The sequence below is a fragment of the Anas acuta genome, chromosome 1 (assembly GCF_963932015.1).
Source record: "Anas acuta chromosome 1, bAnaAcu1.1, whole genome shotgun sequence".
Lineage (NCBI taxonomy): Eukaryota > Metazoa > Chordata > Aves > Anseriformes > Anatidae > Anas > Anas acuta.
In genome coordinates this window covers 51,673,445-51,695,777 of record NC_088979.1, presented here as the reverse complement: position 1 = coordinate 51,695,777, position 22,333 = coordinate 51,673,445, and the positions used below count along the sequence as shown (strand labels likewise).

General features: G+C 37.7%; 1 protein-coding gene across 2 annotated transcripts in view; it reads right to left on the bottom strand.

Annotated features, from left to right (window-relative positions):
• The window catches only part of GPC5 (glypican 5), a 730,379-nt gene that overhangs the window by 312,605 nt on the left and 395,441 nt on the right, over nt 1-22,333 (bottom strand). For both annotated transcript variants that reach the window (XM_068676960.1, XM_068676961.1), the window contains exon 7: nt 18,584-18,746. In XM_068676960.1, coding sequence (XP_068533061.1) covers nt 18,584-18,746 — 163 coding nt within the window. The remainder of the gene's footprint in view (nt 1-18,583; nt 18,747-22,333) is intronic.

Below are 22,333 nucleotides of genomic sequence, written 5' to 3'. Positions count from 1 at the left end.
CTCTTCAAGAGGGGGCATGAGAGGGCAGCTGGGTGGATATCTGGCAGCCAACCAAGATCAACCTAACATAGCTATATTCATGTACAGCAGAAGTATATTTGGTTTGCCTTAAAGTGTTGGTCTCCAAATTGTTTTGGTTGATTTCCAGTATCTTGCATAATTCCACTATTCTGGCTAGAGGAGACACAGATCCAGAGGAAGTGCAAAGTGATCAGCAGAACCTACCTTATTAACTAAATAAGTTTGTAAAATGGGAATTGATGCTCTTAGTTTACCTATATTTAAGGTTTGTCTAAGTGTCTTGTGAGTCTCAGTCTTGAAAGAGAGAGACTAGCACAACATAAACTGGAAACCTATCAATGTTTTTTACTATCTTCATTTAAATATATGAGCATGCATGTTTAATTATTGAAAATAAATTCCCTGATGTGCAGTTTTAAATAGCCAACATTTAGCAAACAATAAATGTTTTAATAAGTCTCAAGTACTCATCCAAGTCACAATGTATGATCAATATTTTTGTCTGCAAGGAGCTTTTGCTGAACAATTTGATTAGGAAACCTTCACCTTAATTGTTATTTCTTTCTTTCTTTTTTCCTAATGACTGAATTTGTGTATGTAAGGTATCCACACAGTATGTACAAAGTGATTATTAGACAATTATTTAGTTCATATGTAGCTTCTTCCTTTGTAAACAACTGTATTTTTCTGATTTTGCTTCCCAGTATTTCAGAAATGGTCATTTTTAACAGGCAGTTGTCTCCATGCTGTCTGAAGATGGACATATTTTCCAAATGTCACCGTTGCAATCTGTAAAACACTCTTAAGAGTGTTATACTTTCTACATCACTACCACCTGTGTAAGTGTCTTATACCGTGTTTCTCACATACAAAAGCTGGTCACAGGATCCACCCTTTTGTCTTGGAAATGCAATCTTATACACATCAGCATTTCTATTCAAGCCTACAAACTTAAGAAATAGTAGAATAGACACAGTAAAGGTAGTGAAGAAGGAAGTTTCTGTCTGTTTCTCATACGTCTTTCTCATCTCAGACTTGTTCTCATTCAGATATTCCAATCACACTTGTTCCTCAAGAAATTGTTTTCTTCACCTCCAGTTTCTTATTAGGGTTTCTATCTCAGTCTATAACCTTTTTTAAGGCTAAAGTTTTGTTCTTCTAGGTTGGATCTCAGCCACATTTTGGCCCTGAATTACAATGGCATTGATTGATTCATTTCAATAATGCCTAAGATTGATTCATTATCAATAATGCCTAAGGGTATTATTGATAATTAAATTTAAAACAGGCTTGGTGCCCTTCCCTGAAGCCTGGCACAACTTTACGTATGGTTTGTCCATGCTCACAGCATTCATAATTCCAAATCACGTCTGAATGAGAAATGTACCATCTACTCAGGGAGCCCTTACTTTAAGGTTGTGCAATAAAAGCAGTTACCTTGGGATGACTGTATACAGCACGTGTTTGTATGAAGCCAAATGGGAGAAAAGATACATGTTTCAGAGACCTAATGGATTTGACATAAAAAATACTAGTGACTATATGGTGCCAAAAAGGATATATTTAATGAAGTCTGTGTCTATTGAGCTGTGGCATAACCCTCTGTGCCTCCAACCGGGTAAATCACAATGAAGCAGGAAATATTTTCTTCCTTAATCACGTCCACTGGCCCTAAGCAGAATCTGCTAATGGGACTCCAAGTAAGAAAAATGACTCATGTTTAACATGTCTAATCTCACTGCTACTGGCCAACATCTGGCAGAGTGTTGTTCTACTTAGCCAACCATTGAAAACACAAAAAGTAGAATTTATCATCAGATTCAGTTACCTAAATGTAGTTGTCTACGATACAGGGTTTAATGTGAGCTAGCTATTGTTGCTGGAGACACAGTTCATACAGTTAAAAGGAACCAGTGAGCTATTCAGCACATACTGAAACAGATTTGTGAAATGATCTGCAAAAATGATAGCACGTCTAGGCAACTTAGTTCCACCCCTACAATTAGGTGTCTGATCTAGAGTGGAAATCTTCCCAGAGGATCGGGACAAAACAGAACACTCTTTCTCTGCATTTCTTCCCAGAAAGTACAAAATAGTACTCATGCCTGTTAGAAGACTAATTCTAGCAAGCATGCATCAAATTTGTAGGTCCGATTGGAATTACACTGACCTCTAGCCACTTCCCTTTAAAAGAACAAAAGAAAAGGGAAGCTCAGTTGCTGTCCTGTGGATACATTGCTTTGGAATACGTAGGTCATAAGTATGACTATAGAGTAGATTCAACATTTTGGGGGAAACTTTTGCAGAATTTTTGTTTGATAATAACACACCTTTTGCAAATTTTAAAAACTAAGTCTAGAATCATATTCCTATCTCATGTTATTTGTAAAAAAAAAAAAAAAAAGTTTTGTGACAAACAAAAATTGATTAATTCTCTCTTATTTAAAAAGTTTAAAATGATCTGAACATGAATTATCAATAAACAGATTATTCAAGGCATTGGATTTGTAATTTGTAATAGTAGAAGACACAAATATGAAATTAATGTAAGTCTCTGCACATGTTGCAAAAGAAACTCTTGAGATCATATACTTTGATTTTTTAAACAAATATAGTGAAGACTGAAGACACCCATGCCATGCAGAGAGACTACTTTTCATTATACTTTGATTTTTCATTTTCATTTCACTATTTCATTATAATCTTTGATTATACAGATGTGACATTTATCGTGGTTACAACCTGTTCAAAAATAGATTGAAAGAAAAAGGTCTGATGTGATTCAGTTTTGAGAATGAAACAGATTCTCATAAGCAGACAAAAAGTGTTTTACTGTTCCTTTTTAATTCAGTGAAATAGTTCATTTTTAATTTAGTGGTCTTGATAGTTTTAGTTTGCTGTAGATTTAACATCTATTTATCTGTATTTCAAATCTAGAATGAGAAAAAGATAAAACAGACACCAAGACGCTTTGAAAACCAAATATACCATGGGATTCAAAGCCACTCATACATCTTTTGCTCCAGTAACCATTATCCCCATCACATATGATGGAAAAAAATAGATTTCTTCTCCTACAAAATTAGTCTTTTCAAACAATCTGAATCCCATTTTACAGACATTATTGCCTGTATTTCCAAGTAGCTCCTCTGCTTTATGTTGCGATCATAAAGTCATTAGTGATCATTATGATAAAATCATAACATACATTGAAAAATATTTAACTCTTACATAAAAATAAATACAATTAAATTAAAACCAAAGTGAAAGCAAAGGAACCTAACTTAGGGGAGGATTTGTCTAACTAACTAGATATCTTTACTTGAGCTACCAAGGCTTCTGTCCTTTGACAATCATTTGAGAGACATAGGATTCTAGGTCGCAGTTTTCATCCTAATAGAGTTGCTTAACAACTAATGAATTGTATCGTCACATATTTACTTGTTTCCAGTGAAATATATTTATTCCTTTCCAGTGACAATAAAAGAAAGCTAAATTCAGGCATAGATGTTTACGTTACCAACGGCTAGTATGAAGTAAGAAAAATCTGTTATGCTTAAAGTAGGATTAAATGCTGAGGAAAACAGAAATGAACAGTTGTGTATAGCTATCATCCAACATTAATATTTAGATTTTTGGTAGTGTCCTGGTTTCAGTTAGAACAGAATTTTCTTCCTAGTAGCTGGTGGAATGCTGTGTTTTGGCTTGGGATGAGAAGAGTGCTGATAACACCCCGATGTTTTAATTGTTGCAGAGCAGTGCTTATACTAAGCCAAGGACATCTCAGCCTTTTGCTCTGTCCTGCCAACAGGCAGGCTGGGGGTGAAGTAAGAACTGGGAGGGGACAGACCCAGGACAGGTGACCCAAACTAGCCAAAGGGGTATTCCATGCCATCTGACGTCATGCTAAACAAAATATAGGGGTGGCTAGCCGGGGGAGGGGGCCAGACTGCTCGGGGTTAGGCTGGGCATTGGTCAGCGGGTGGTGAGCAGTTGCATTGTGCATCACTTGTTTGTACATATTATTAGTAGTAGTACTATTATCACCATTGTATTATTATTATTATTATTGTTATTATTATTTTCCTGTCTTATTAAACTGTCTTTATCTCAACTCATGGGCTTCATTTTCCATTTCTCTCCCCTGTCCCAGAGAGGGAGGGGGAGGGGGAGCGAACGGCTGCATGGTGTTTAGCTGCCGGCCGGGTTAAACCACGACAGGTAGTAAGAATGTAGGGTTTCTATTGTAACATTAAGTAGCTAACTGCACGGATGAGGGAAATGTTACTAGAATATGTTGATCCTTTAAAAATTCATAGAGGCTAGCCTTATATTTCCTTTCCCTCAAAGTAATAAGAAGAGTCTGTTTCCACCAAAAAAAAAAAAAAAAAAAAGCAGCTTTTTCCTTGAGACATTTTCTTTGAGGCATTATGTCAGTAAAGTAGGAACACAATAGAGGAGTAAAAGAGGCATAAAAAACAGATCATAAAAGCTATCACAGAAAGTATGAGAAATGAAATATCAACACTGGTCTGGTTTTTGTGTGTGTTTGTTTGTTTGTTCATTTTGTTTTATTTTCCCATATGAATATTTTTATTTGTATAGATCAAATATATATTTTAAAAATCTATTAATTATGTTATATGTGTAAGCATTTTTGTGAGAAACCTCATGCTCATTTTTATTTTGTACAAGGGAAATAATACAAATTTTATTTCACAGAATTTGTGTAAGAACTTAGTAGAATAAAGATGTTTTGGATACGGGTTGGGAGACCTGGTCACCCAGGATATTGAGAAGGCTGAGGTACTCAATGACTATTTTGCCTGAGACTTCACTGAAATGAGCTCTAGCAACATGGCCCAGGCCCCAAAAGGCAAGGGCAAGGACTGGAAAAATGATCAACTAACTGCCCAGTGTAGAAGAAGATCAGTTTCAAGACTATCTATGGAACCCAAAGGTGCACAAGTCCATGGGACCTGATGATATGCAACCATGGGTCCTGAAAGAAATGGTGGATGAAACTGCTAAACCACTATCCACCATATTTGAGAAGTCATGACTGTCCAATGAACTTCCCACTGACTGGAAGACAGGAAAGAGAAAAGCCATTTTCAATAGGGAAAAATAAGAAGGCTCAGGGAACTACAGGGCAGTCAGACTCACCTCTGTGTCTGGCAAGATCATGGAGCAGTTCCTCCTGAAATCTATGCTAAGGGACATGGAAAATAAGGAGGTGATTAGTGACAGCCAACATGGCTTCTCTAAAGGGAGCTCATGCTTGAAAAATCTGGTGGCCTTCTACAGTGGGGTTACAGCATTGGTGGACAGAGGAAGGGCAACTGACATCATCTACCTGGACTTGTGCAAATCATTTGACACTGTCCCCATAATATTCTTGTCCCTAAATTGGAGAGACATGGATTTAATGGGTGGACCACTTGGTGGGAAAGGAATTGACTGGATGGTGGCACTCAAAGAGTTGTGGTCACAGGCTCAGTGTCTAAGTGGAGATCAGCGATGAGTGGTGCTCCTCAGGAGTCAGTATTGGGACCGGTATTAACATATTTGTCAGTGACATGGACTGTGGGATTGAGTGTTCCCTCTGCAAGTTTGCAGGTTACGCCAAGCTGTGTGGTGTGGATGACATGCTGGAGGATGGGATGCCATCCAGAAGAACAGAGAGGTGGGCCTGAGAAAACCTCATGAAGTTCAACAATGCCAAGTGCAAGGTTCTGCATCTGAGGTGAGACAATCCCAAGCACAAACATAGTGTGGGCAGAGAATGGATTGAAAGCAGCCCTGATAGGAAAGACCTGTGTGTGTTGGTTGATATGAAGCTCGACATGAGCTGGCAGTGTGCACTTGCTGCCCAGAAAGCCAACCTTATTGTGGGCTGCATCAAAAGAAGCAGGGCCAGCAGGTTGTGGAATAATTGCTAGAGGTGACTTATTGAGGCTAAATGTATGTCCACATCTTAAGAGAATGTTCAACATTGAGGAAACTTCCAGGGTGAGGTGCATCAGATATTCAAGCAATCTCTTCCATGACAGTCCCCTTGGTGACATAACCTGCAACCTTAGGTATTGATAATAGCAAGGGAGCTTGGTGTCCTGACTCTAAGAGAGAGAGTACAGGGGGTGGAGTAGAGTGAAAACACTGTGGCCAGGCTCTTTGTTATCACTGTAGGCATGGGGAACCTGATAGTACTATGGAACTGATAGACTGTGTGGCCAGCCCTGAGCTTAACTGAAAACCAGATCGTGTCTCTGGGTGAACTGGGTGAACTTTGCTCATTATAATATTATAATGCCAAAACACATCACAAAGGCTACCTGCCTCCAAGGCGAGACCACCCCTCACAGAGCATGCACTCTGAATTTCTCTGAGCCTATACAGAATCACACAGAATCACAGAATTGTCTAGGTTGGAAGAGACCTCCTTTAAAACAAAAGCAAGAAAAAATTATACCAACCACAACAAAGACGGGTATGACTCAAGCTCCACCTAAAAGTAATAAAATAGTATAAAAAACAGCTCAAAAGGAGAAAATGTCAGGGAAGAAACCATTACACACAAGTTGGAAGGAGATTGCTGAATTCTGGGATCAAGCAATGGGCTGAGCCTCACATCCCCCCCCCTCCCCCCCGCAAAGGATGACTATGGGGTGAGATTGGAAGTATTGGTTATTCCGAGTGGTTCCCCGGGAAATTTAGCATTCTCTATAGAGTTGTTTCATAAGTTAGCACATGTGTAGTTGGTTGTGTTTGTCATATTCTTGGTATTTGCATGTGCTTTGCAGACAGTGTGAATCCAGTATCACTGTGAATCCAAAAGAACCTGTAATCCTGTTGCTTCAATAAACCACACAAGCCATTTATTAGACAGAAAGTGTATTGCACTGTTTGTGCATCTGTGATCATAATTCAATATAATTAATGCAACCAGACTTACAGTACTGCAATATTGTGCTATTTGTGCATCCATGATCCTGATGATTTAATATATTGAATGGGACCTGACCTATATTGCCAAATTGCGCATCACTGAGAATTTAAGCCCAGCCACACCCAGCCCCTCTAATATCCAAGTAAAAGCTGGAACGCAAGGGGGTTTAGGTTCTGCAAAAGTCTTACCCCTTAATGACAGGATGAGGGATGTGACTTGTGAGAGCATCTATCTACTCTGCTCTCTTAAGACCCTACCTGGAATTCTGCATTCTGCTCTGGGGTCTACAGCGCAAGACAGACTTGTAAATATTAGAATAAGTCCAGAGGAGTGCCACAAAGATAATCAGAGGGCTGGACCACCTCTCCTATGAAAACAGGCTGAGGGAGTTGGGATTGTTCAGTCTGGAGAAGGAAGGCTCTGGGGAGACCTTATAGCAGCCTTCCAGTTCCTAAAGGGAATTACAAGAAAGCTGGGGAGGAAATCTTTGTCAGGGACTGAAGTATTAGGATAAGAGGGAATGGCTTTAAATTAAAAGAGACTAGGTTTAGAAAAGATACAAGGAAGAAAATCTTTTCTCAGAGAGTGGTGAGGCACTGGAAGAGGTTTCCCAGAGAAGCTGTGGATGCCCTATCTCTGGAAGTGTTCAAGGTCAGGTTGGATGGAGTTTTGGGCAACCTGGTCTAGTGGGAGGTGTCCCTGCCCATGGCAGGGCAGGATAGCACTAGATGATCTTTGAGGCCCCTTCCAGCCCAAACCATTCTATGATTCTATGATACAGTGATCCCAACAGTCATAAAAATTCTTCTTTTCAGATCCATAATACATTATTATAAACTACATTTAAAAAAAAAATGGATTAAAAATAATAACAAATGTGATTCAGTGAAATAATGTTAGAACTCCTGCTAAAGTCAGAATGTGTTTTCTCAGGAAAATACAAGCTCCTATGAAGTCAGTGAAATGATGCTTACTGACTTCAGAAAGAACCTGATCAGAATTTATTCAAAATGTAACAGGTATTAGCCATAGTATGGTAATATTCTGTAATTGACCAGGCTTTCCATAAATGAGCAGTGTATCTTGATTTGTTTTTGCATATCTCAGATACACAGTTAAAAAAGTTAAAAAAAAAATCATGAAAACAAAGTCCTAAATTCCCATCAGACACTGGTGAAGTGGTTGTTTTATTTCCACCCCACATACTAGCTGAATGACTTTAACCACAGCTGCAGAAACAGCCTGATTATTATCTCCCTACAGTTTTCCCTCATCTATCCAAACTAAAGAGTCTTTGGACCAGAGTGAAACAGCCTTATAATAAGTAAAGATGGGAGACAATGTACTTGGGCACAAGCTGCTTGGGCCTTCTATGATGAGATGACTAGCTGGGTAGGTGAGGGGGGAGCAGTGGATTTGGTGTACCTTGAGGTAGACCTTGAGCAAGGCCTTGAGCAAGGTTTTTGATGCTGTCTCCCACAATATCCTCATAGACAAGCTCAGAAATGTGGCCTAGATGTGTGGACAGTGAGGTGGATTGGCAATTGTCAGGATGGCAGGGCTCAGAGGGTTATGCCTAGAGGTGCAGAATCCAGTTTTAGGCTAGTGGTGTCCCCAGCGTGCAGCAATGGGTCCAGCGTTGTTCAGCTTACTCACCAACGAGTTTGACAATGGAATGGAGTGCACCCTCAGCCAGTTTGCTGACGACACAAAGCTCCGAGGAGTGGCTGATTCCCCAGAGGGCTGTTGTGCCATTCAGGGGGACCTCGACAGGCTGGAGGAACGGGCTGAGAGGAGCCTCATCAAGTTCAACAAGGGCAAGTGCAGGATCCTGAATGTAGGGACTAATAACCCCAAGCACCAGTACAAGCAGGGATGGGGGGGGGGACGGGACAGGGGGTGACCTGCTGGAGGGCAGCTTTGCAGAGAGAGATCTGGAAGTCCTGGTGTACAGGAATCCTGGTGGACAGCAGGCTGACCATGAGTCTGCAATGTGCCCTTGTGGCCAAGGAGGCCAATGGTATCCTGGGGTGCATTTGCAAGAGCGTTGCCAGCAGGTCAAGATCCTCCCCCTCTACTCAGCCCTGGTGAGGCCACACCTGGGGTATTGTGTCCATTCCTGGGCTCCCCACTACAAGAGAGACATAGAACTACTGGAGTGAGTTCAAAGGAAGGCTAAGATGATTAGAGGACTGGAGCACCTGTCATATCAGGACAGGCTGAGAGAACTGGGCCTATTTACCCTGGAAAAGAGAAAACTGACGGGAGACCTCATCAATGTGTATAAATATCTGAGGGGACGATGTTGAAAGGATGGAGACAGTCTCTTTTCAGTTGTGCCCAGCTAGAGGACAAGAGGCAACAAGCACAAACTGAAGCACAGGAAGTTCTGGCTCAATATAAGGAGGCACTTCTTTACTGTAAGGGAGACAGAGCACTGGGACAGATTGCCCAGAGAGGTAGTGGATTCTCCTTCTCTGGAGATATTCAAAACTCACCTGGATGCCATCCTGCTCAATGTGCTCTAGGTGATCCATCTCAGCATGGGGGTTGGACTAGATCTTCAGAGGTCCCTTCCAACCTTGGCCATTCTCTGATTCTATGCTGCTTTTTGAAGGACTAACCTTAATCAGTTTTCCACTGGCTCATTTGAAGGTACTGGATTAGTAAATAACATGAGTGTAATCATATTACATAATACATCAATAAAGTCATCATAGGTTAATATTAACTGGAAGGCTATTGTTATCTCATCCTTCCTTGCCACAGTAAAACTGCCATAAATCTCTTCTCTCTCTCTTACCCTTGTCTTTCAGGAACTGAAAGTCTTTTGAAGAGAAGGACTTACTGTAATCAGTACATTCCTGTGAAAAATGTACATTTCACTAAATCAGTATTTTATTTCAGAAAGAAGACACGTATTGTCAACATATATGAAGTTTTTTTCTGTATGCATGTTACAAATGTTGGCACAGAAATACAAATGATATAAATTACTGAAACATAAACAAAAAAAGCCACAGTGATACCCAAGTTCCAGTGATTTCCATGATAAAATCTCACTTGTGGACTACATACAGCCCACCCCCAGACTATGAAGTTTGAGCAGGTAAATCCATTGAATGTATAGACATGAAGTCATGAAAGAATAAAGCAATTCCATTTGAAGTATCATGTGAAAACTGAGATAAATTAAAAGATAACTTCCTTGCATCTTATTTTACTAAAAGGTATACTGACATGTTCATATTATCTATTTAGAAAAACAAATGATGACATTTTCCACTCCTGCTGTACTCTGTGCTGGTGTCACTCTAAGCAGTGCTTACAGTTTTGGGTGATACAGTGTAAGAAAGATATAAAACTGTTAGAGAGTGTCCAAAGGAGGTCAACAAAGATGTTGAAAAGAAGCCAAAGATGTTCTGGAGGGGAAGATTTATGAGGAGCAGCTAAGTCATGTGGTTTGTTCAGACCAGAGCATGCTAAGGGGAGGCCTCATGGCAGCCTGCAGCTTCCTCACTGTGGTGGTTTTACTCAGGTGGGCAGCCGAGCTCTACTACTACCACTCTCTTACTCTCCCTCTCCTCAAAGAGGAAGGGGGAGAAAATACAACCCAGACAACTCAAGGTATGAGATGAGTAAGGTTTAATTAAAGGGAAAGGGAATGGGAAGAAAAGAAGCAAAAGAAACAATAAGTCCACGTGGAAGCACAGAGAGAAGGAAAAAAAATATATATTCTCTACTTCCATCAACGAGCGATGTTTGGCCACGTCCTGGGAAGCAGGGCCTCAAAACATGTAGTGGTTGTTCAGGAGGAACATCCCCCTACCCCATGGGAGCCCCTCTTTTATTGCTGAGTGTGACATCAGGTGTTATGGAATATCCCTTTGATTGGTTTAGGTCAGCTGCCCTGGCGATGTCCCCTCCCCATCACTTGCCCACCCCCCGCCTTCTGGCTCTTGGGGGCTGGGAAGGAGTCCTGATGCTGTGCCAGCACTATGCAGCAATAGACACAACACTGGAGTGATATCAGTGCTGTTCTACGAGTGCAGAGCACAGCACAGTGTGGGCTGCTGCAGGGAAAAGGTGACTCCATCCCAGACAGACCCAACACACTCACGAGGGGAGCAGAGGGGCAGGATCTGAGTTCTGCTCTCTGGGGACAGTGACACGACCTGAGGGAATGGTATGGACCTGGGACAGGAGAGGGTCAGGCAGGATGTTAGGAAAAAGTTCTTCACCCAGAGGGAAGTCGGGCCCTGAACAGGCTCCCCAGGGAAGAGGCACCAAGCCTGCTGGAGTTCACAAGTGTTTGGACATTGCTCTCGGTCATATGGTCTGATTTTTGGGTGGTCCTGTGTGGAGTCGGGAGTTGGACTGCATGATCCTTGTGGGTCCCTACAAACTCAGGATATTCTATGATTCTGTGATTTCAATTTTGAATTGCTTCCTATTTAAAGAGTATCAACTCTGCCACTTGAACACAACCATTTGTCAGGAGTCAACATCTGTACATCTTGTGTAATGAATTTAACTTGATTAATGGATTAAAGCTGAGCTGTCAAGTTGGATCATTACTTCAAAAACAAATAAAGGGTAGGTTTATGTAAAATTTGTTGAGGGAATTCACACAGAGGCTGAAATAAAGTCAGCTAATGAAAATCTTGTACATTTCAACAGTGCATTGTCTGGTATTGATATGTTATACTCAGTAGGAAGATTAAATTTTGACGAACTACCACAAATGCAAACAAAAAAGCACAATTACTTTTCAAAGGCTCTAAGTTATCAAAAAGCATTTAACAAGTATACTCACTAGTCTAAAACACAGTGCATCAGAGCAGTGTAATTATTACAAATTACCTGCATTAATAACATGAGGTTATATTTTACCCTATAAAAATACCACTAATTCTGAAGTTACCAGAAAATTGGAGTCTTTTACTGCACATATTATTTCACTGCAACCCATGTCTTAATATTCATATTCACAGTTACCAGTAAAGAGACAAACTTTCCAGCAAAGTACCAAGATATATTGCTTCCTTATTCATTCTTCTACATTTCCTGAGGAAAAGGAATAAGCTAATAGTTGTTATAACTATTTATCTGGATAGAGAATGGCCTGAAGGCTTTCTGCAGCAGAAGGAAAGTAGCCAGTGTTACTCTTACAGAAGAGTTACCCTTAGTGTTCAACCACCTGCCTCTTGAACAAATTCAGCCTTATTACTCCTCAGTTTTTAGTAGCTTTCCAAAAAACTGCTTTATGCTTTCCGAAATAGAGCACAGAGGATACACTCTATCACGTCCTTTGTGTTCTGAGTTCTCCTTGTGAAGGTTACAGCTCTTTAGGAGCTCTTTTTGGAATAGTCAGAGAAATACAGAAAATTATATTGTTTGGTCAAGGTATGATGTAGCTTGTGTATCGTATGAACTACTTTTAAATTAATGGGCTATATAAGAATAAAGTTGGCATCCTGGAGATATTCACTTTATGTGGTACTGGAGCAGTAAAAGGTTAATTTATCAATCTGGAAAATAGTGGGGTTCCAATTAACAGGGCAGAAAAGAATGCTCACTCCTTTCTATGGATTCATTCACTTCTAAATTTTCCTTCACATCAGCTGGAGTACCCTTCAGGCTGTTTCCTTGGTCAGAGAGGGGAAAATAGAACAACCTAAATTCTGGCCTTCCAGATATGTAGAGAACCTTGCGCTGTTTGAGACAACAAGTTACATACTGAATGAAGAAGTAATACACTGTTTGCTTGTTTCACCAGACTGGCAGTTACAGATACAGTCCTTGCTCAGAACAGACATGACAGTGACTACTATGCTGACTCCCACTGTGGACTATAAAATTGATTCTGAACGGTAGTCCATTTACATGAGGGTAAAAACGCTTCTGTGTGAACGTATGTTTTTGCCTGGAATTAATGAGGAAGTCACAGTGGGTGTTACAGTGGGGCAATGCATCCTTTTCTTGCATTTCAAAATGGAATGAATTGTTCCGTAAGATCCCTCATCTTTCTGATCCTCCTCCACCATCATCTTTTAAACATTCTCTCAAAGATAACCCACCAACTATCAACAGAATTATTAGACAGGGAATAAACAAAGTCAACTACTGAAGAATTTCATAAGCTTAAAATGCCATTAAATGCCATTAGGTTAAAATGCAGTTCAATCCCATCAACATACAACAAGAACTATTGTTAAATATCAGTTCTTCTAGCTAAACAATAAATGGTTAATCATACTCATTCCATAAAACACAATGTAAAATCTGAATAAGAGCATTTCACATTAACAGTGGGGGATTAAGAAGACTGTTGTGTATTAAAATAAAACCTGAAACCGTACCTAGGCATAAAGGTGCTCTCCCTTTACTGAAGTAATAGAGAATGCAGATTAGACTTTAAAACAATGTAACAGATGGCAAACATCATAACAGAGATTTTAGTGCTTTCACTATCTGGTGAATACCATTAATCGTAAATCTTTGAGTCCCAAGACAGTCAGAAATCTACTGAGAAGCCCTTCACCACACTGCTTCCATGATGGTTTGGACCACAGTACTGCTTCATTTTTGGAGCCGAGGATGGTGAAAGGGGTAGAAATAGCAGAACAGATTGGCCAGAAAACACAAGAACAGATTCACTGTGTTATGTGACACCATGTGACACCATCAATTTATGACTGGAAGTATAACTTTCGGAGTTATCTACTTAGTTTTTGTCTTCCTTTTTTAATTAGACAATAAATATTTAAGGAAAGTGACCTGTGACGTGCAAAAAATGCTAGTGGATGATATTCCTACTACTTTAACATGACTTTCTTTCTTGAACAAAGATATTTTTCTTCCAATATGCTGGGATAAATATGCATTCAAAAACACCAGACAACAAGTTAAATATCTGTGACAGAAGCACTGAAATATTTTGAAGTAAATCATCAGATTCAGATTGGACTTTGCAAATAGAAAACCCTAAAAAAACATTTTTGGATAAGTCATTTTCCAAAAGTCAGATCATTAAAGCAATTATTGCTAATCAGAATGCTTTAACCTATATAATTTGTATACATGTATTCTTAAATCTGCATCGATATGAGTTAAAATATGGATTAAGTTTATGTTTTATGATTAAAGATCTCTATTGTTTAGAGGTTTAATAATCATCTAGAGTCTCTTCTTTTCATGTTTGACATTCTGTGTGGTTGTATATCATTTCCACATCAGACTGTAAATCCTCATTCTTCAGATTAAAATTTTACAGTGAATCTATCTCAGTCTAGTGTTGTGATGATTCATTTAAACCCTACCTACGTAATGACAGATGGATTTTTTACATGTATAATAAACACAGATCTAGGTAAATGCAGTCAATTTGTCACATTTACTTTTGCTGCCTAAAATTTTCATGTCCCAGTCAAGCACCTTGAATGAACATTACCTCAGTGAAATCATGTGTTACAGTATAGCTAAGATTTGTACTCAGCCTAGTTATTTTGTTCAGTGAACAGTAACTGGTCAATTTCAGTACTTCTAGGATAGGAATGAGAATGGCTGATGAAGCATTTGAGAAAAACAGCTGTACAAATGGCTGATAGCTTTATCACTGTTACCATTGTACTGGAGAAGGGAAGGGGAAGGGGAAGGGGAAGGGGAAGGGGAAGGGGAAGGGGAAGGGGAAGGGGAAGGGGAAGGGGAAGGGGAAGGGGAAGGGGAAGGGGAAGGGGAAGGGGAAGGGGAAGGGGAAGGGGAAGGGGAAGGGGAAGGGGAAGGGGAAGGGGAAGGGGAAGGGGAAGGGGAAGGGGAAGGGGAAGGGGAAGGGGAAGGGGAAGGGGAAGGGGAAGGGGAAGGGAGTGAATCATACTGAAGTAAGTGAAAGAGGAGAAAAAGTGTCTGCAACTTGAGAATGCAGTACAAAATCATATAAGAGACATAGATTAGCTTGTGTGTGTTATTGTACCCTCTTTTTATATGGAGGTCAAAACATAAAGCCTTTTCCAACTTATCTCACTATTGCATAATCTGAACAAGACTATAACTTTCAATGAATTAAGTAGTCATAAAAATCAAACATTTTGGAGACTTTTTTCCTCAGACGGGGTGAGTATCAGATGAGACAAAATTCCAACAAGTTGAGAGACAAGATTTGCCTGTATATAAAATAAGCACTAAGCATAATTTTACATATATGAGCTCTGAACATGGCTGTAACTGTAGTTAAGCAATAGCTGCACTGAATTTTAAAAAGATGAAGAAGAAATGCAAAGAAGTGGTACAGCACTTTTCAAAAAATTTGTGGTCTTGGTGTAAGTCCTATGAAAATTTTAATAAAACATATTGAGTACCTCAGAGGAGTTATAGCAGGATTAGCTTTTCCTTGCACAGCTATTTGAAAATAGATTCAAATCAATATATAGATAATAAGTATTTGCCGTTAATACCTCTTGAGTTAGGAAGGTTTTTTTGTTTGTTTGTTTGTTTGTTTTGTGGAGGTAATTCATTGTGACACATGAAATAGTCCTGTGGGAATTGCCTGGTTAGGGTAAAATAAAACTATCAAATGAAGTGTCAAGACTTTATACTACTGTTCATTTTATACATTTAAAGTGCACTATCACTTGTACCATAGCTCCAAAAGACAGCATCAATTTGCTATATTTTAAAGCTATTTGCAAAGAATGAAGCAGTCAGAGCAATTGTAGGACTTTGAAACACCGAATGACTGTTAGATATAAAAACAAATTTTCAAAATACAACATATTTTAAGCTTTGGTGTAATCCTAGGGCTATCATTTCTGAGTCATAAATAGCAAATCTCTTCATTAGTCTTCCAAAGTCTAAAGCCTGTCAGCACAAATTTGACACTCTCCAACACTAAGTGAAGACCCTTCTTACGTCTGTAATACTGAATGGAAAAATAAGTCATCTTCAACTTCAGGGGCTGTTAACATACATGTATGTGGTTTAGTAACATACACATTTTAACTGGATTCATTATGTACATGGAAAGTTTACTTTATATTCTTCTGGTAAATGCAGGCATACAGATGGTGTTATTTTTTTCCTTACCAAAGAAACTTTTCATAGTCTTTTGCTTCTGGTCAACTTTTCATTTTTTTCATAATCAGCCGGGAAAGGAAAGGAGATTGCTACATATTTGGTATTATAGTAAAGTCTGGGGGCCTTATACAAAGCCAACTCTCCCCTTTGTTAGCTATTCCAAAGATGTTCACAAAGGGCAAAGATCATGTTTCCAACAAATTCATAATCTAAATAAGCTGATAAAGTATGATACAGAATTATCCCTTCTAAGCACATTACTTTGTATAGAGGTAAAAAATGTAAAGGCAGGTATGTATCTGCCTTTTCTGAGACCATGTCATTGTCTTCTGAATGTGTATGATTCTAAGATCTGGGAATAACAGAAAGGAAGGGGAAGATGCGTTTGCCAAGATAAAACTTTACATGTAGATATAAATACAGTAGTCAGACATCTATGGCTATTTGTATGCAATTAATATATATATATATATATGTACTGGGATGTATAAAAAGCATCAGAACTAACAAACTACCTAACTAACTAACCATGGTAGGCCATGCCTGATACTTAGTCATGTTTTACAAAAGCAGTAAGCAATACAGGCAGCATAAATTTAGCATTTCAATTTAGAAATAGGGAATTCAGGATCTGCCTTGGCTTGGAATCAGCAGCAGTCATCTGAAGCTAAGAAATTTCCACCAGATTAAATAGTGAGGATATTTATTTCTTAATGTTTTCATTCTTGTTCCTCACAAATCTTGAAAAGATATTTTTGTTTGCTTACTACAATAGGTTTATTTTACTTTTTTTTGGACTTTCAACTTCATTTTTAATTCCTAAAATCCTACTTGTATATCCCAGAGATGCAAAAGAATTATCTGAGCTTCAGTTTGTTATCTGAAGTATACCCTTAAGTGATTTCCCAAGAAAAAGATTTTCATGACCTATACTGTAACAAAATTCGTACTACATGGAATCTTTTAATAATTCACAACAGGCCACTCAAGCAACTAGTAATCAAGAAATATATAAAAGTCATAATACAAAACATTATGGACTCATATTTTTGTTTACTAGTGTCTTAGAAAAGGTTTGAATGAAACAGCATTAAATGCAAACTTCAGCAAGCCTAATACATAGTTTATAATCCCAGAGATGCACGTAAAATAATGAGAATACAAAGTTTAATTAGCTATCATTTTGACATTTTTAAAAGATTACATTAAATATATTAATATGAAGAAAAATCAAATGCAGAATGTAAAAAAATGTGCAATTCATTCAATATTTTTGCAATGTAATATTTGTTTAATATCCCTAATCATTTCTAAGACTATTTTACAGTTTGTCCACACCATTGAGTGTCATTATCAAATAGATACAATATATCCAGTAGTCCAAAGTACATCTGCTTTTAAGTATTTGATCTCTAACTACTTTTTTGAGTTTACATGTATATGTGCAAAGAAGCCACTCTCAGGAAATAAATGCCTCTTAACATTCCATCTAAAGAAACATCAGCAGGCCTCGAAAATATGTATAATAGGAAGAAGTGCAACAGCATCTTAGGCTGAATGCAGACTTACCTGCTAATGCATGCCCAGAATGCTCAGAGTCTCATTTCTCCAATTATTTAAATTGGAATTAGGCAAGTATGCAGTATGACTTCTCTGCGACTGAATTTCTAAATTGTCTCTTCACTATCAAGTCAAGAGGACCTATCCTTGGAAACCCAGAGCACACTCAAATTCAGTAAATATAGGTAAACTCAGGGATTAACAACAGCCTTTACTTCTTATCTATTAGTACTGAATATTTAAAAATATAATTTTGATGATGGGAGGCATCTATTCCCATCATCTCTGCCTATATTTCTACACTTGGAAGAGAAGTAAGAGATGCACAATATACCACCAGTTCAGAGAACCAGACAACTTACTTGTGCTTCAACCCAATTGCTCATACTCATAATTCTATGTTGCTGAAATGCATAAACAAAGGTCTTACAAATATTCTTCTTACAAAATTCTTACAAAAATGGTTCAGGAAAAAAATTAAAATGTAAGCAAGGCGGAAAGAAGTGTAAGCAGTACTAATGGCACTGATGCTTAGTGGGCTACAGCACATTGATTCCAACAGTTTTCTAAGAAATTCAACTACCACAACTAAATCTTAGCTTTTTGCCATAGTTCCATTACAAATTAGAAACAATTTCTGTGCAAAACTTCCAAGTAATACTTTTCATGCTAAATCAGTAACTCACATAAACATGTCATTGTATTGACTTTTAATGGGCTAAAATACTGTGTTGAGGTCAGTGTACATAATGCAAATATGCATTAACATATGCAATAATGAAACTAATACTTATCACCATACTGTTCTCATAGAAGCCTTATAATTATAGTCCTATTCCTGTATGTCTTGGAAACATACAGACAACTTTTCCACACCTTTTTCAAGATAATTCAGTGGTATTTCTTAGTGGGAAATATTTAAAAATTTAAGAGTCAAATTCATTCTTAAAATGTATGAAGGAAACAGAATCATGGACTTACAGTCTGTAATTTTCATTACTCTTTTTACTTCTCCAATTCCTGATCCTCCACAACCATCTTCATCATCACAATCTCCACTGATTTCTTCATCCAGACTTCCACCACTGCCTGTTTGTCGCAGATCCCAGTTATAATATTTAGGAAATGATCTGCTCTGCAATAGCTGAAGACAAGATACAGTGTGTAAGTTAGCAATACAGATGGAAAACTTCAGTGAGCAGCCAGAATTTCAGATATGTCTCTCTGATATTCATCTGCTTTAAAAGGAAAACATTAGGTTCCACAGAATGGTAATTCTGATTTTTTGTTTCCTCTGGTTTGCAGTCAGGTTTAAAAGAGTGGTATCTGGACATGTATACTTCAGTTTTAATTTAAAAATGTGTAACATTTCTGTGTCTATACTGCTAAACAAGAGAGGATAAGGCATTAATCCCTAGCCCGAGGCCAAATCACATGGATAGAGACATGTCCTTCACACCTTCATACTAGTGTCCTTTAGAGCAGACAGACAGCATCCATGTTACATAGCAACTGGCCCTAGTTCTTTTCCAGACCCGTGAGGTGTCCACATTCTATGATTCTATCACTAGGAATGTGTGGGTTTTGTTCAGTCCTGTAGGGATTGGTAGGTCTTCCAGATCATTTAGGATTTTCATTAATAACCTGGAAGGCAGTATAAAACACAAACCATGCTGGTAAATCTTCCACTGCTATAAAAACTCGAGACCTACTAAGTAAAAAAGAGAAGTGGCAAACTGTCTAATAAGGTACCTCATCTGGCAAGCCAGGCAATAGAATGAATTTTTAAATACATACTATAATAAAACAGACAAAAGTAAATTTGCAAGTCTAAATATTGTATTACATTCATATTAAAAGATAAAATATTCTGTTCTATGAAATAGTAGGCTATGAATTATCAAGACTAGTGTTCTAGCCAAAGGTTTTAATGGGATGGCTTTGAAGACAGAAATAGGAATACTAAATTAGATTAGGTATGTTATATTACTCCCAAATCCAGGTCTTGCTTCCTCTGTTCAGAAAGGATGGCACAGAATTGAGTTATACTGGGGTGTTTAAAAAAGGGAATAAACAAAATAAAACAAACAAACAAAAATATGTTATTTTTAACCAATGTGAAAATAACAAATGAACCAAAAACTTTGATTTATTCTTTCAATTAAATCAAATGAATCCACATTATCAATATTGTACATTAAAAATAAACCAAACAAGGGTTGTTCTATATCAAAATAATTTATTAACAGTTGTGCTCAAGTTCTTAAATATATATTTATTATCTATATTATAATATAGATATATAATATATATTATATATATACATATGTATGTATTCTGGTTCAGACAGAGGTTTTAGTCTTAAAGCAGAAATTAATCCAGAAGTTCAACACCAGGATATGCAAGAGGTCAGAATAAGTAACCAAAAATGGCCCCTTCTCACTCTCAAAAATGTATGAATCCATGTAATTAAATTTGGTTTAATGGAAAACTGGATTCTTTTTTATTTCCTGTGCTTGTAGAAAGTTACAAGTGAGTTCATCTCTCATGAGTGATGAACACTGGAAGGTGAGGGAGCTTATGTTTACACTGTTGAAACTGATATGATACTGGTTCCCTTTCAACAAAAATCTAGTATCCCATTTACTTATCATACACATCATACACCTTCAGGGGAAACATTGTTTTTTTATTAATTTTATTTTATTATTTTTTAACAATAAAAAATGATATTCTATTGCAGTCAATGTGGACTAAGCTCAGTCATAATATTTCTTCTCTTTCATTTATGTGCATACCTTAAACACCTGTGGAGGGAATCTCAAAGGAGACCAGCAGTAAATCCAATTTACCTAATCAAATAAAGCCTAGAATAATTATTTCTAGAAGCACGACTGTTTTGAACTCCTTCAGACGAGAAGGATAAACTATGCTAAAGTTTATTCCTCTGCTTAGTATTACATATGTATTTAAAAGGACAGCATTTCTCTCTAAAAAAAATACTCATGCCTCAGTCTTCTCTGTTTTAAAAATCCTTCTTCATATCTGGGAGCACATTGTACAGTTAAAACCCCTCAATTCAGGTTCTCACATGATTTCTGTCATGAACAACTGATTTTCTTTCCAGTTATTACTAGATTTGAGTGAAGAGAGAGGCAAAAGCTTTGCTCTTGTCCCTTGATACACTTCCTACTAGCCTAGCTATGCACACTATCAATTTGGTTATTTCAAAAAGTATTAATTTTTTTTGGTCTCTGGGAAAAACAAACAAACAAACAAATTAACAACAACAACAACGAAAATGTGTCTTACTAACTTCTCACTGCAATTTAAGTCATTCTCCGAAAATTAAGTAAATGAGTCAGGCATATCTAAGATAACCAATGTAAGCAAAATTAAAGCCTAGCTTGTACTCTCCTTTCTGTCTAGGTAGTAGAAATAGTAGAACAAAGTCATATTACATATGATTAATGTGTAGAGACTAATGTTCTTTGCCTGTTTCACCCATCCATGAAGACAGCATAGCTACAAACAGAAATAAATGAGAGAAATAACAAGGGAAACATAAATTTAAGAGGTAAAACAGGCCAACAACAATGGGGGGGGGGGGGGAGAAAGCGGGGAATCATCAGCAAAATGTCATTTAAAACATTTCTAAAGTTATTTTATGAGCATTTTTAGCATCTCTTCTATAGATCCATTGATCTGCTTGCATTTTTTATTTCACTGTTCTTTACTGCTCACCTGTTTCATTGTATTTGTTTTAAGGTTGTTGGTATAACACCCTCCACTAGACAGAGAAAATATTTTGCAGATAATTTGCTAATAATTTTACCTTGATCTTATTCTCATGTGAATTTTACACATTTCTCCCTCGGTAAGAGTGGATACGAATAGCCAGGACATCTACTTATTCCCTATTTCTACCCTATTGTGAGTGAGGAAATTGGTGATTTATCTAAAGAACCAATTTCAGTGAATGTAATTCAGTGGCTGATCAGGGGAGCTGGCTCACAGCAAGCAATACTGCTTCACACAGTGTTTTCTCTTACACACCAGAAGCATGATAAAATTACTTCTTCACAATATTTCCAAACCCCATGTGAGTGGATTCTGGTACAAGTGAGAAGAAGATGGGATCTTAGAATGAGATAGACTAATTCTTAGAACACAGCTACTTCGCTCTATTGGCAAGAAAGACAAATTCAGATATTGAAGATTTGACTATATGATTCCTAAAATTTCACACTGTTGAGAAGGTATGCAGGACAATTAAGGCATCACATAAGGAATGCAGTTTTATTTGCATTCCACATTATGCCAAAAGGTAGCCCTTGCTAATTCAGTTATAAATCAGCTATGGTCATTTGCCCTGGGAAGTCAAAGATATCCAAAACTGCTGGTAACAGATGTTCTTTTGCTCCTGGCTTGACAAAGTGCATGAAAATCCTGTGAACTGACTAAGCATTCAATGAGTATTTTTTTGTTGTGACACACAGTACAGATCTTTGCCTTAAAGAAAAACAAACAAACAAACAAACATGCAACATCTTCTTAATCATCTGTTTTATCTGTATCATTTGGTTGTATAAAAAAATCAACAAATAAATTCAGGTCAATAGACTTATTCAGCTACTCCATACAAAGAACTGACTGAACTTTGTTCATCTTGATTTACTGGCTAACTAATTATATCCTTTTTAATTATTGTGTAAAGCTTTGGAAATAATT